Source organism: Odontomachus brunneus, unplaced genomic scaffold (genome assembly GCF_010583005.1).
Source record: "Odontomachus brunneus isolate Ranch 3 - 2012 unplaced genomic scaffold, Obru_v1 Obru_scaffold_075, whole genome shotgun sequence".
NCBI classification, from domain to species: Eukaryota; Metazoa; Arthropoda; class Insecta; order Hymenoptera; family Formicidae; genus Odontomachus; species Odontomachus brunneus.
The window spans coordinates 579730-591601 of NW_022639525.1; the positions used below are offsets into that span (position 1 = coordinate 579730).

Here is an 11872-nt window from a genome sequence, read left to right on the forward strand (position 1 = left end):
ATTTAGAGACGTTAAGTAAGGCTTTAGTTCCCATCTGTATTAAACATATACTGATCCTTCAGAATATACAAATGTTAGGAAGTTCAAGTAAAAAATAGGGCTAAAATTTCTACTCAAATAAAGACAATTGTCACAATATCGATCGCAATCGTAGCGATAATTGCAAACTCGTGGCGTGAATATGTCTAAAGTTGCAACACACAATCAATCAGAAGCGTCAATGCTATAAATCTGTATTAATGATCGGCTGTTGCAGCAAGTTCACGTTATGAGTTTACGATCATTGTCGCAACGAATGTCGCAACTGACATTGCGACCATTATAAATGCGCTGAAAATCATACAAGTAACCCTAATTATAATAGTAAGACATGCATAACGCAGTGTGATTATGTATATATGACAAGAGGAAGCACGATAACGAAAAGAATTTTCAAGCACATCAATACACGTTCACGTAATCGTAAACAAACAGAAAGATAGAGAGCAACAATCCTACACATATATGCAGTCTGAAAAAAGCATGGCAGAGCCGAGTGTTGGCGATGAGGCAAGCTGCAAAAGAGCTTCGTTACGTAATCAAATGACCTTAGTTTCAAAGAGTGTGTGTTTTGGTCTTGCTTCTTGTTTTCTTTCCTTCTTGTCTTTCTTTTGTCTGTCGTGCTTGTATTACTCTTCTTGTCTTTTTTTTCTATCTTTTCCCTTCTTTTTATTTTCGTTTGACATTTTGCACAGCACGCGACAAAAACGTTCGCCGGACGAACGATCTTGCGTGGCAATTAAAACACGTGTAAAGCGAAAATAAACGAGACGAGTGCGCGAAAAGAAACGGAAGGCAGCACAGTATAATTAGATGGTGAAGAGTAGAAGAAAAAAACCGTGGGCAGGCATGTGTGTGAGTAAAAGCGCTTCTGCCATTACGTAAGAAAAAAAAGTGGAATTGTGTGAGTTTCAAATATATATATATATATATTTCACAAGCCATTCTCACCTTTTTACACCCCTCTTAATCTTATACTTTATTTACTGCCGCGCGTTGTCGGCGGACATATACCACCACCGCGAAGATTTTTCGCGAAACTACGCGAAACGAAGCCGGGGCTTAGGTAACGCGCGAGATAAAAAAAAAAATAAAGTTACGGCCGCCGAAAACAAATTGGACGGTACTTCACTCGCAGTGATATGTCAGAGAAGCAAAAAGTAAAAGAAAAAGGAAGAGGGAGATAAAGGAAATTAAACGATGCCTCCGAGACAAGAGGAATTAGCAAAGTTTTACGAGAGGGAGGGAGAAGGAGAGAGAGAAAGAGAAAGAAAGAAACGATACGGTCCTCGATAACACTCGACCTTTTTCCTTATCGAATATTTGAAATGCGCGTTCGCGTATAACATCGTCTGAGGGAATTTCTTTTATCTCACGACAGAGGGAAATGTAAGCGCGGACTATTGCGCAGTACTGGGCAAAAAATCGCGCATCTAATTCTGCATAAAACATACGACGCTTTGTCGATTGCATTAACATTCTCGTACACGGGCATTTCCATTATCCGGCACGAAAAGAATCGGGGCCAATTTCAGTTATCGAGTCCCGCGTCCGATCACGAGACGCGACGACAAGGGAAAAAAATAACAGAAAATAATAGAAAAGTCAAGTGCGATCCGTAATACCGAATAATCCCGGTGGAGGAGAGAAGTAGAGATTAAAACCGCTAAAATAAATGGAAAAGTGAAAAAAATATAAAAAGAACGACAGAACATGTGATCGAAATACCCGTTTAAAGATTTCTCAAGGTTTTCCCAGATACAGCATAGAGTCCGATTGGAACACCAAAATTTATCCCGAAACTAGTTATCCTTCTACGATACCAATTAGGAATCCCATTCTTATGCCACAAGCATGAGTTCTTTATTTAGGATCGAAACAGAAACATTATGGAAACTCGTGCTTTTTTCCATCGTCGGTATATTTTTGTGGTATTGAACAAAGAATCTTATTTTTATAGCAATTATTGTGTATATATTTGATAGAATAAAAAATATAAGGAAACATTATATAAGATATGTAATATAATATTACATACATTTAAAAAAAGATACATATACAGGATGTTTCAGAACAATCTTTGAAGCTCTTGTGGAGACATAGTACGGATTAAGATGAACATAAAAGATCTAATAGTATTTTGCAATATTCGCAATAATTACCGAGATATTAATTGAAGAAGATTTATGAATGATTATGTAAGTGATATGTAGATTGATAGATGGGCTGTAGTGGCGATATCTGCCATTGTGTGCTTGTACATTAGGTCAAACTGAACAAAAATGTCCTCTACTATTTTCCTAATAACTTTGTAATAACTTTTTAGTTATTAATTTAATAATATTAATATATTATCGCGAGCGACCAAACTTTTTTAATTAATAATTAAAAATTTACAAAGTAATTAGGAAAATAGAAAAAGAAACACACTATGGCAGACGTCGCCACTACAGCTCATTTATCATATATCGCGTAACCATTCACAAATTTTCTTTAAATAATATCTCGATAATTATTGCGAATATCACAAAACGGTATAGGACTTTTATATTCACTTCAATTCGTACTATGCCTTCACAAGAGCTCCAAGGTTATTCTGGAACACCTTGTATATATGAAAGAAAAATTTCTAAAACACTGAATATTTTATTGAGTAATGAAATTATTTGGCAAGTCAATATATATTTCGTTCGATGCTAATGTAAAATAAAGATGTAAGATGTAAGATGTAAGATGTAAAATAAAGATAAAATATAAGGAAATCTTTAAATTTCTCACTTAAAGTCGCATATTTGTAATATTACACTTCTAATTAGAACTCATATTTTGAGGAATTTGACTGAATTCCAATTAAATCCCGAGAATTTCCCATGTGGAAGACGGAAGGGGAGAGATGGAAACTCGTTGAACGGACGATAATGCAACGAAAGAAGCGCGGCGCGGTTGGGGGAAGCAGAGACGGGGGAGGGGGAGGGGCGGAAACACCTGTCTTGTTCACGTGAGCTTTCTTCGATCGTTTATTGCCACCAACTTGTCGCTTTTGTATAACAGTTGTACGTGAATATTCAACACAGAGTCAGCTTCTCCCTCTCACCGTTTGCAAGTATTGCGTATGTGTATATATGTGTGTTGTGTGTATATGTGTATGCGCGCACGCGCGCGTCGCTCGTTTCGACTGTCTGGCTCGGAAAGAGGGATATGATCAAATATCGCGAAGCTAACTCCCTTGGGATTGTGTTCGCGCGATTTTCCGCTGTCGCTCTCAGTTAATACGTACCGCGGCGCTAACGAACTTGAAATTGCGCCGACAATTCTCAAACGAACGTGACGGCAAGGAGAAATGCGCGCCGGCGAACAGAACATCGAAAAAAATAGAAACGGTATCAAAAGTGTTCTTACGCGTGCTTACGCGCTCGTTTTCTATTCTTCTCTTTTTTCCCTCCTAACGCGCCTTTTATCAGCGTATAATAAGGTTTATTCGTGTTTATGCGAGTGTGCAGAACACGAACCTACGTGTATGAGTGGGTGAATGTGAGTGTCTTTCCGAAAGGTGTGGTACGCGTGTGTGTGTGTGTACCGAAAATTTCGCGGCTTCCTCGGCTTTGTCTCGAATCATTTTTCCGGGTGTTGTAATAACAATCTTTCTGCTTTACTGGCGTTTCACACTCAGACTTTTATTTTTATTGACGTTTCGTTATTACTATCGTGATTTTATTGTTTTCTTTGTTTTGTTTGTTTCTCTTTTCTTATTATTAAATCTACTTCTTGGTCTGCCACTCTGCCTTCTCGGACTTCTTGGGCTGTGAAGAACAACACAGATTGCCTAGTCAACTACTACTACCACTACTACCAGTAGGATACGTATACGAAAAAGGATCTACTACTAACGGTCCTTTTGAGGAGATCACGCCCACGGGGGAGAGAAACCACTCAACCCCCGGCATATCAGCGTTCCAAACAAATGCGCGTCGCGGGACGCTGATGGTCGGACGACGATACGGTTTCGCGGTTAATCGATTTGCGCGAATTCAACGGCCCCGGAATGACAACGCCCTCATAAATTTTGCCGAAAGTTTTGCGCGGTTCGATGAACCGATGATTAATTATCGCGTGATTATCCGCCGCGCACGAGATTTTCGAGAAATTTAGCATCCAAATTGACTGATAAAATAGTATTCCCTGAGGCAGAGGAATGACGCGACAAATATTTTACCAGGACCGGGACCGACAATATCGAAATGCAAACAAGAGCGAAAAATGCGGATCTCCTAAATTGGACACGGTACACTAAACGGAAAACTACTGATACGAAGAAAACCTGCCGATTGGGTTTTATACACAAAAAGAAAACCAGGGTCACAAAAACTGTTTTTTCACTGATAAAACGCTGTGTATTGTACTACTATACTGTGGTACTGACTATACTGTGGTACTGACTACCCGTCGTGCGGTCGTCAAAAATCTGCGTCTCTTTGCAAAATCCAAAAATTGCTAAGGAATTTATCAAACGAGATCAAATTCTCAGAAATACAAGACTCGTAGGAATTCGATTTTCGCGAATATTATTGACGTAAACGCAAGCGAGGAACTACGACACCGAGAGTGTGCAAAAGAACATCGTCTTGTACTTTTGCAGAATTGTCTCTGTCTCGATAAATTTGAGGAACGCTCTCGCAGATAGACCTCGACGGGCAGGGGAAAAATAATTTGCAGGAAAAGAAATTCGTGTCCTGCGCAGTCCCGATCGAAAACGATCACTCTTACCTCCTTGTCCTCCTCCTCCAAGGTGAACTCCTTCTTCTTCACTTGTTTCAGTTGATTGCGGAAGTTAAATTCGGCGGCCTTCTTCTGGAGCTTGGCGAACTTATTCTCGTATTTCGACACCTTCTTGAGGGTTGGTTTCATGCTAAAAACGAAGATACCTCTTTTGAATGTTACCACATGTTTTCTAATAGTACAAGAATAGACTGTCAGCAAACTTAGCAGCAGTAATTTCTTTCGCTAAGGAATATAGTAAATTTAGAAAACTGATAAATTTCTTAGTAAACTTCAATTCTCCTAAACCATAAATAGTGTATACGGAATGGAAAAATAATAGAGTAAAACAGAATAACGTTTTCCTCGGTTATTAAATTCGACAGAGTAATTTTTAATATAAACTATGCAGTTATATATATATGGTGTAGATGTTTTTTTCAATTAACAAGAAACTTGATCTAATCGTTTAATAGAAGTAATTCCGTCCGGTAGGAAAACGAAGTAAAATTATAATCGCCTTACTTTTTTGAGCCACTTTTTCTCAAACAAGAGATTAAAAAAATATTCAAATTTTGTCGAAAAAATTATAACAGTTAGTGTGTCCTAAGATTAAGATCGTTTAACTCGTTGCTTTGATTGATATATTTTGCAGTATCATATATAATATACACTAGATACTTACAATTTACCTCGGAGATCGTTGACCTGGCTGTTCAAGTCCGCGATCTGCACGTGATCGAATACTTTTATTAATATTCATTGCATATCGATGTGACGAAAATTTGATTTCATGCGTGTGTACTTTAATGATCTCTCTACAAAAAATAAAAGAAGTTAACGCTCTCTCGGAATATGTCCAACGTGCGATGTGATGCAACGTATTCGTTAAAAAACGCGTTCTACGCGTTTAATAATATAAAATCACGCTTAGAGCAACGTAAGCAGTGACATTTAATACATTCCCTTCGCGCTGAATGCGCGACAAAAATATAGTTTTGGATGAACGTTCGGCCAGCTTTCGCGTCTTCGGTCAATCACACGCTCGCGGGACATATTTTCGATTGGACGCGATCGGAAGGAGTGCGAACGTGTCCCTTCTCGCGAGAGTGTACTTTACGAAAGTCCAGCTACTCGTTTCAAAACAAGGGAAGGGAAAAGAAACCAAAAGAAAGTCGTACAATAATGATTCTCGCGCACGAGAAGTAAGAGAAACTCGATGGAAACGCGGGTTAGTGGACTCACGTCAACGACATAACAATCGTGCCACACAAACGGTTAATCGAAAAGAAAACTGAAAGAAGAAACGAACAGGAGAATCAAATCACATGCGTCCTGCGTGGCAAAAGCAGGCAAGAGAGTAGAGTAGAGTAGAGATAGAGAGAAAGAGAGAAAGGGGTTACCACACATTGAGTAAGTGCGCGGATATATTCAGTCGGCTGGCCACTCGACATGTCGAGATTGACAGTAAATTGGCTTGCGGATTAACTGCAATAGCGGCTGATGGCGATGGTTCCGGAATGGAGGAGTGGTTTCGCAATGGAAGACGCGCGAATGGACCATTGTGGAAAAATGATGAAAGGTCTGTGGGAAGCTCGAGGCAGGGAAGAAGGGCAAGGTGACAGGTGACAATGGAGAAGATAGTAATCAAGAGATTAATACGGGAAAAGGCGGAAGGTGTAAAATAGTCTTGCTGCTGTGAAAACTTACGATGCACTTCACAAACGTTCTCGAAAATTCTGTGGAGCTCGACGGGGAGCGAGAATTTTCGTGGGAATCAGCTCACCGACGAGCATCACTCGGTAATCAGTAATGGCGAGAATGTAGTAATCGCGGGATCTTCGAGTCGGCGAGATAAGTTTATTCTTCTTAGCTTCTCGACGAGTGAAAACACGAAAAAGTAATGCGCGTCGCGATTGGAAGTCTCTTTAATCGACTGCTCGCGGCGAGAAAAAAGAGAAAGAGAGAGAGAGAAAGGGATAGAGGAGGGGGAGAGAGAAGGATAACGCGATTTACACGGGATTCGAGGAAATCGATAGTACCGTGAATAATAATTGTTATACAAAGAAAAATAAGAAAAGAAAGCAGACAAAGAAACGGCGATGTTTTGTCGAGCTTAACAGGGCGATAAAGATTTGCGATTTACACGGCGGACGGACACTTTTGAATGCGACATATAGAGATCGAGCGTAGACAAGGCGAAAATGTTTCCGTAGTAGTGTCCGACGAATGTATCCGCAAAATCCATCGCAGATAATTCTCATAAACAAACGGAGAAATCGCGCGTAGTAGGCCGGAACGGATTACACGTCCATGTAACAATACACAGTCGATTCGTCTCGCCACAGTCGTCATCATGAATAGTCTTCGTTTCCAAAAGTATCTCTGTCGCTCTTACTGGTAATGCTACTTTGCTGGAACAGCTTCTTCAGGAGTGAAGCTTTTCTACGAAAGCCACTTGTCGGATTCTCTCCCTTTCTTCTTAGGAAACGCGTTTGTGGCCTCATTTTGTTCTTTTCTTTTTTCCTTTTTTCCATTCTAATTTCTCCCACTTGCGCGAATTACGAGAAAGGGAGAGAGTGGGGACGGCAAAAGAGAGAGAGTGAAAGAGAGAAAGAGAGAAAGAGAAAAGTAAAGGATGGAATATACGATGGGGTGAATTTCATTCTGGCCAATCGGGGGACCGGCTGGTCGCGATCAGCCCTTTCGTCCACCACGGATGATGAGAAAAAAATTACAAAATCTACTATATACAATCCGTTTTCTAGGCTGCCAGAGCTCTGTTCCTCTTACACGAAGCGTGAAACTAATTTCGCGAGATCGATACCCGGTCGATTTTGTCGGCCACTTTGGCATCGCGCGAACGCTCAATGACTACACGTCAGCGCGCGTATTCAATCGCGCGTGCGCCGATAACACTAATATTTTTAATGAATTCTGGAGCGATGGCCTAATTAGGAATTAATCACTCGGCAATTATAGATTCACGAGCTGGAAGTTGATTAAATCGTAAAACTAATCCAACGTACGGGGTGTCGCTTTTATATGCAAGTCGGTATGACTGTTCGCTGGCAGGCGTGCGTACGCTCGAATACAGACTCAGCAGGAACTTGGCGATCGCGAAACGGTTTATTCTTGCCAATAGAAGGATATGAAAAAGTGTGCGCAAAACGTCTTGCGAGCGAACTATACTGCCAAGTCCGTGCTAAAGCCTGACAACGTACGCCTGCGAGTAGGCAAGCCGTCATATTGACCTGTATGTTGATGCAACACCTTGTATACCGTCACATATTGAATAACGGCATTCCGGGACAAAAAGACACGCGGTATCACGCTCGAATTGTCCAACAGCAACGATCGCTCTTTACATAGATGCGAACAGCGCGTCCGCGGTGCGTTATCGTTTTGCAAACACTACATAACGGATTACCGTCCGATCATCCGAATAAAGCTGCGGTATAGCCGAGCAGAAATTCCAATCATTTTTCGGCGGGATCACTTGTGGATTCGCAACGATGCGTCATGGCAGTTTCGTAGTCAGAGGACGACAAGAGCGAAATAATTCGCTTCTCGAGAACGCGCCAGGAAAGGAGAACAGAGTTCTGCCAATGAGAAATCCGCTATTTACAGCCTAATTGAACACCATGACAAGAGGACACTGACAGTCGGTGGTGGTGCGTGCGAGTCGGTGCAAAATCAATTTCCCTTCGCTTTAAAGAGCATCGTGGACGCTTGTACACGTGTTTTTTGTATGCAGACATCTCTCTCGGAAAAATTCTATATATATGTATGTACACACACATTTACTGTTCATCTCACAAAGGGGTCAATCGAACGGCGGGAGCAAGTTGGAGGAGCGCGAAGGCGAGGGCAAGGGCGAGGGCAAGGGCGAGGGTTTACGGCCAATCGAAAAGAAAGAAAAAAAAGGAAAACATCGAGCTGGTTGTTCGCTGGCCTAAAAGATTTTTTACAGCATAGCACTTCAGTCTCGTGATCTTTCAATCCGTTCTCGAGCCAGTCCACCTTTGTGAGAGTTAAGAATGGAGAAGAGAAGTAAAGCATGTTGGCAGGAGATATATATATATATATATATGTATATATGTATATAGACAACCAAACTCAAATTTTTCAGGCATCTAGGGGTGGCCAAGGGCGGAGAGGGCGAGCGACTTGAGGGGAGGTGATGGTGGCGGCTGTGGTGGTGGTGGTGGCGGCGGCGGCGACGCGATAATCGTTTTCCGAAGTCGCGTACGAGAATGATTTTCCTGGGGATACTATCCGCGTCTAGCGCGCCGACGTAATGTCTTTTTTTACTTCTCGGATACGTTCTCGGCGAGTATCGCAAAGCGATTAGGTTTTTGCGGCTGAGACTAGTTCGGTATAGCGCACAGCGTACCTTAGACGATATGTTTTTTTTTTTTCGAGAGAGAGAGAGAGAAAGAGAGAGAGTGGATGAGTGAGTGAGAGAAAGAAAGAAAGATTAACGAGGAAAAGCGCGTGTTTCCTATCGAAGTCGCGGAAATTCACACGGCTGTTCGAGCGCGTATCTACGTCAAGTATCGACAGTTAAACGAGACGACTCACGCGAGAAAAGTCGATCATTTCTTTTTTCTTCGCGATGAATATGAAGTGCTGCCGTATTTCTTATCGCCGCGGGAGTACACGCGGTGATAAACGCGAATTTAATGAAGCGCCGCGTTTGCTCGATGGACTCGCCGCACAGTAAGGACAAATGAAAATTTATCGTTAAAAAATCGCTACAAATCATGATTCTTAATCGATCGAGATGAATCTTTTTTTAAATTAATTGTTAATAAATTGTATAAAAAATAATTGTTAATAAATTTTATAAGAAACTGTAAAGCTTGATTTTTAAAAAGCTCTTGGAAATCTGCAATATCAATATCAATCTGGAAATCATGACCCTAAATTCGCATTTAGCAACTTACAAAACCCTAGTGAAGCTCTACTTCTGCTAAGAAATATGCATTTTTATAGTTAACAGTAATATTGATAGCTGTCAACTATCAAATCTTAATTCTCACATGGGATTTGTATATATTTCCCATGTATTTATTATGTATGGAATTTCAGTAACCTCCAAAATAAATGTGGTTTTACTCTCTCTAAAAAGCATACATTTTTTTAAGTTGACAGCGAGATTAACAGCTGCTAATAGACAAATCTTAATTCTAACATCAAATTCGTATTTAGTGACCCCAAAAACTCTTATGTGAGATAGCAAAAGTAACTTTAACAATAACATTCTTCTAATTTAACTTCTAATTAATAAAAATTTTCAGATTGTTATTAATATTAAACATTTTAGAAGACCTTTTTTAAAAATCAAGCTCGACAATTTTCTTTGAAATTTATTAACGATTAATTTAAAAAAAGATTTAAAAAGTTGTAGTGATTTTTTAATATACATTTTGAATATACCGAGTGTCCCAGCTCGATATCACAATTCCTATTAATTGTAGAATATTTGTGTGAATGATCACGTATAATAAGGTAAATTACTAGTGTTACTTATAAAGTAAATGAGCTGTAGAGGCGACGTCTGCCATCGTACGTTTGTACATTAGGTTAAACTAAGCAAAAAAGTCCTCTACCATTCTGCAAATAATCAAATAGATTTTTAATTATTAATTAAAGAAAATTGTTACACGATTTTGTGCGCGATAATACAATCTTTTTTCATTAATAACTAAAAATCTTGCGTGATTATTTGCAAAATGGTAGAAAACTTTTTTATTCAGTTTGAATAAAAAAGTTAATGTACAAGCACACAAAGGCATATGTCACTACAGCTATTAATTTAATATATCGAGCGTCATCATTTACAAATGTTCTTTATATCTTTAATTTATATCTCAACAATTATTGCGAATATCGCAAAACGGTATAGGATTTTTGTGTTCGTCTCAGTCCGTTCTACGCCTTTACGAGAGATTATAAAATAGAGCTGGGACACTCAGTATATATAAATTTTTATCTGTCCACGTCGGTCGCGCTCGCGCGTATACTATCCCTCCGTTCTCTCCGCGCGCGCAACTTGCTGGGACGAGATTAATAGAAAAGTCGGCGATAGGCCTGAGTAGCTCGCGCGCTATTAATTCGGCCAGCGCGAGCTCCGAATAATTGACTTTTCATAAATCACCGTTACCGTGTTCTCTTAATTAGAACGAGCGCTCGAGCTGTTCCGCGAGCGATAATTAAGTCGGCGCTGCGATTAACGTCGGTATGAACGTCTATCGTATTGTATTTTATTCATCCAAGGCAATTGCACGTGAGACAATTCGTATAAAAATATGCATCGCCGAATTAATTCTGTCGAATCTGAAGAAAAACGAGAAAGAGAGGAGGAACGAAGAAAAATAGCGTGACTCGCGTTTGACGCCAAATTGTCGGGCGTAAACGTGTCGCTCGTGACGTACGCGTGTTTACCGCGAATATATCGTATAATAATACTCGCAACGGGAACGCGTATTTGTGACGATTAATTTGCGTGTTGAGATTCTGGCAACGGGTATTTCGGCGAAATACAAATCTATCGTTAATCATGCGGCACTGAAATATCAGATAGTGATCGATCAAGTTCTCATTTACGCGAAATTAATCAACGCTGATAATGGAGCTATTCGCCTGTTTTCTCATAATCTCGTTAGCATATTCAGCGGCGCCAATTAACCCACGCACATTCCGCATGTTACGGCGCTATCTTAAACGATTTATTAGTTTGAAAAGCCATGCATACACGCTGAAGCGGGTCTGCTTGTGCCTGATGGAAGTATATATATGTGTGTGTATATATATATATATATATATATATATATATATATATATATATACAGTATATACATACACACAGTGTTGCCACCAAATGACAAATATTAAAATGACAGATAATAGAAGTAAAACTGAGACGAGAAGTTTTTTGTCATTTGTTAATATGAACAATAGTTAAGAAATTATTAATAAATTTTTATGCTTAAGACGTTCTAATTGGCGGAACATAAGTAGCGGAGCATGTCGAAAAAATGGACCACCGCCTTTTAGATTATTGTTGCTATTT

The 11872-nt window shown here is 39.9% G+C and overlaps 1 protein-coding gene across 13 annotated transcripts in view; it reads right to left on the reverse strand.

The window, feature by feature from the left end:
* Positions 1-11872, reverse strand: part of LOC116847227 (troponin I) — a 62094-nt gene that overhangs the window by 17116 nt on the left and 33106 nt on the right. For 12 of the 13 annotated variants that reach the window (XM_032821981.1, XM_032821982.1, XM_032821980.1 and 9 more), the window contains 2 exons: positions 5480-5523; positions 4804-4945 (listed from right to left, as the gene is read on the reverse strand). In XM_032821981.1, the coding sequence (XP_032677872.1) occupies positions 4804-4945; positions 5480-5523 (186 nt within the window). Of the gene's footprint in view, positions 1-3038; positions 3840-4803; positions 4946-5479; positions 5524-11872 lie in introns of those variants that run through there. The other variant, XM_032821991.1, reaches the window with a different exon arrangement.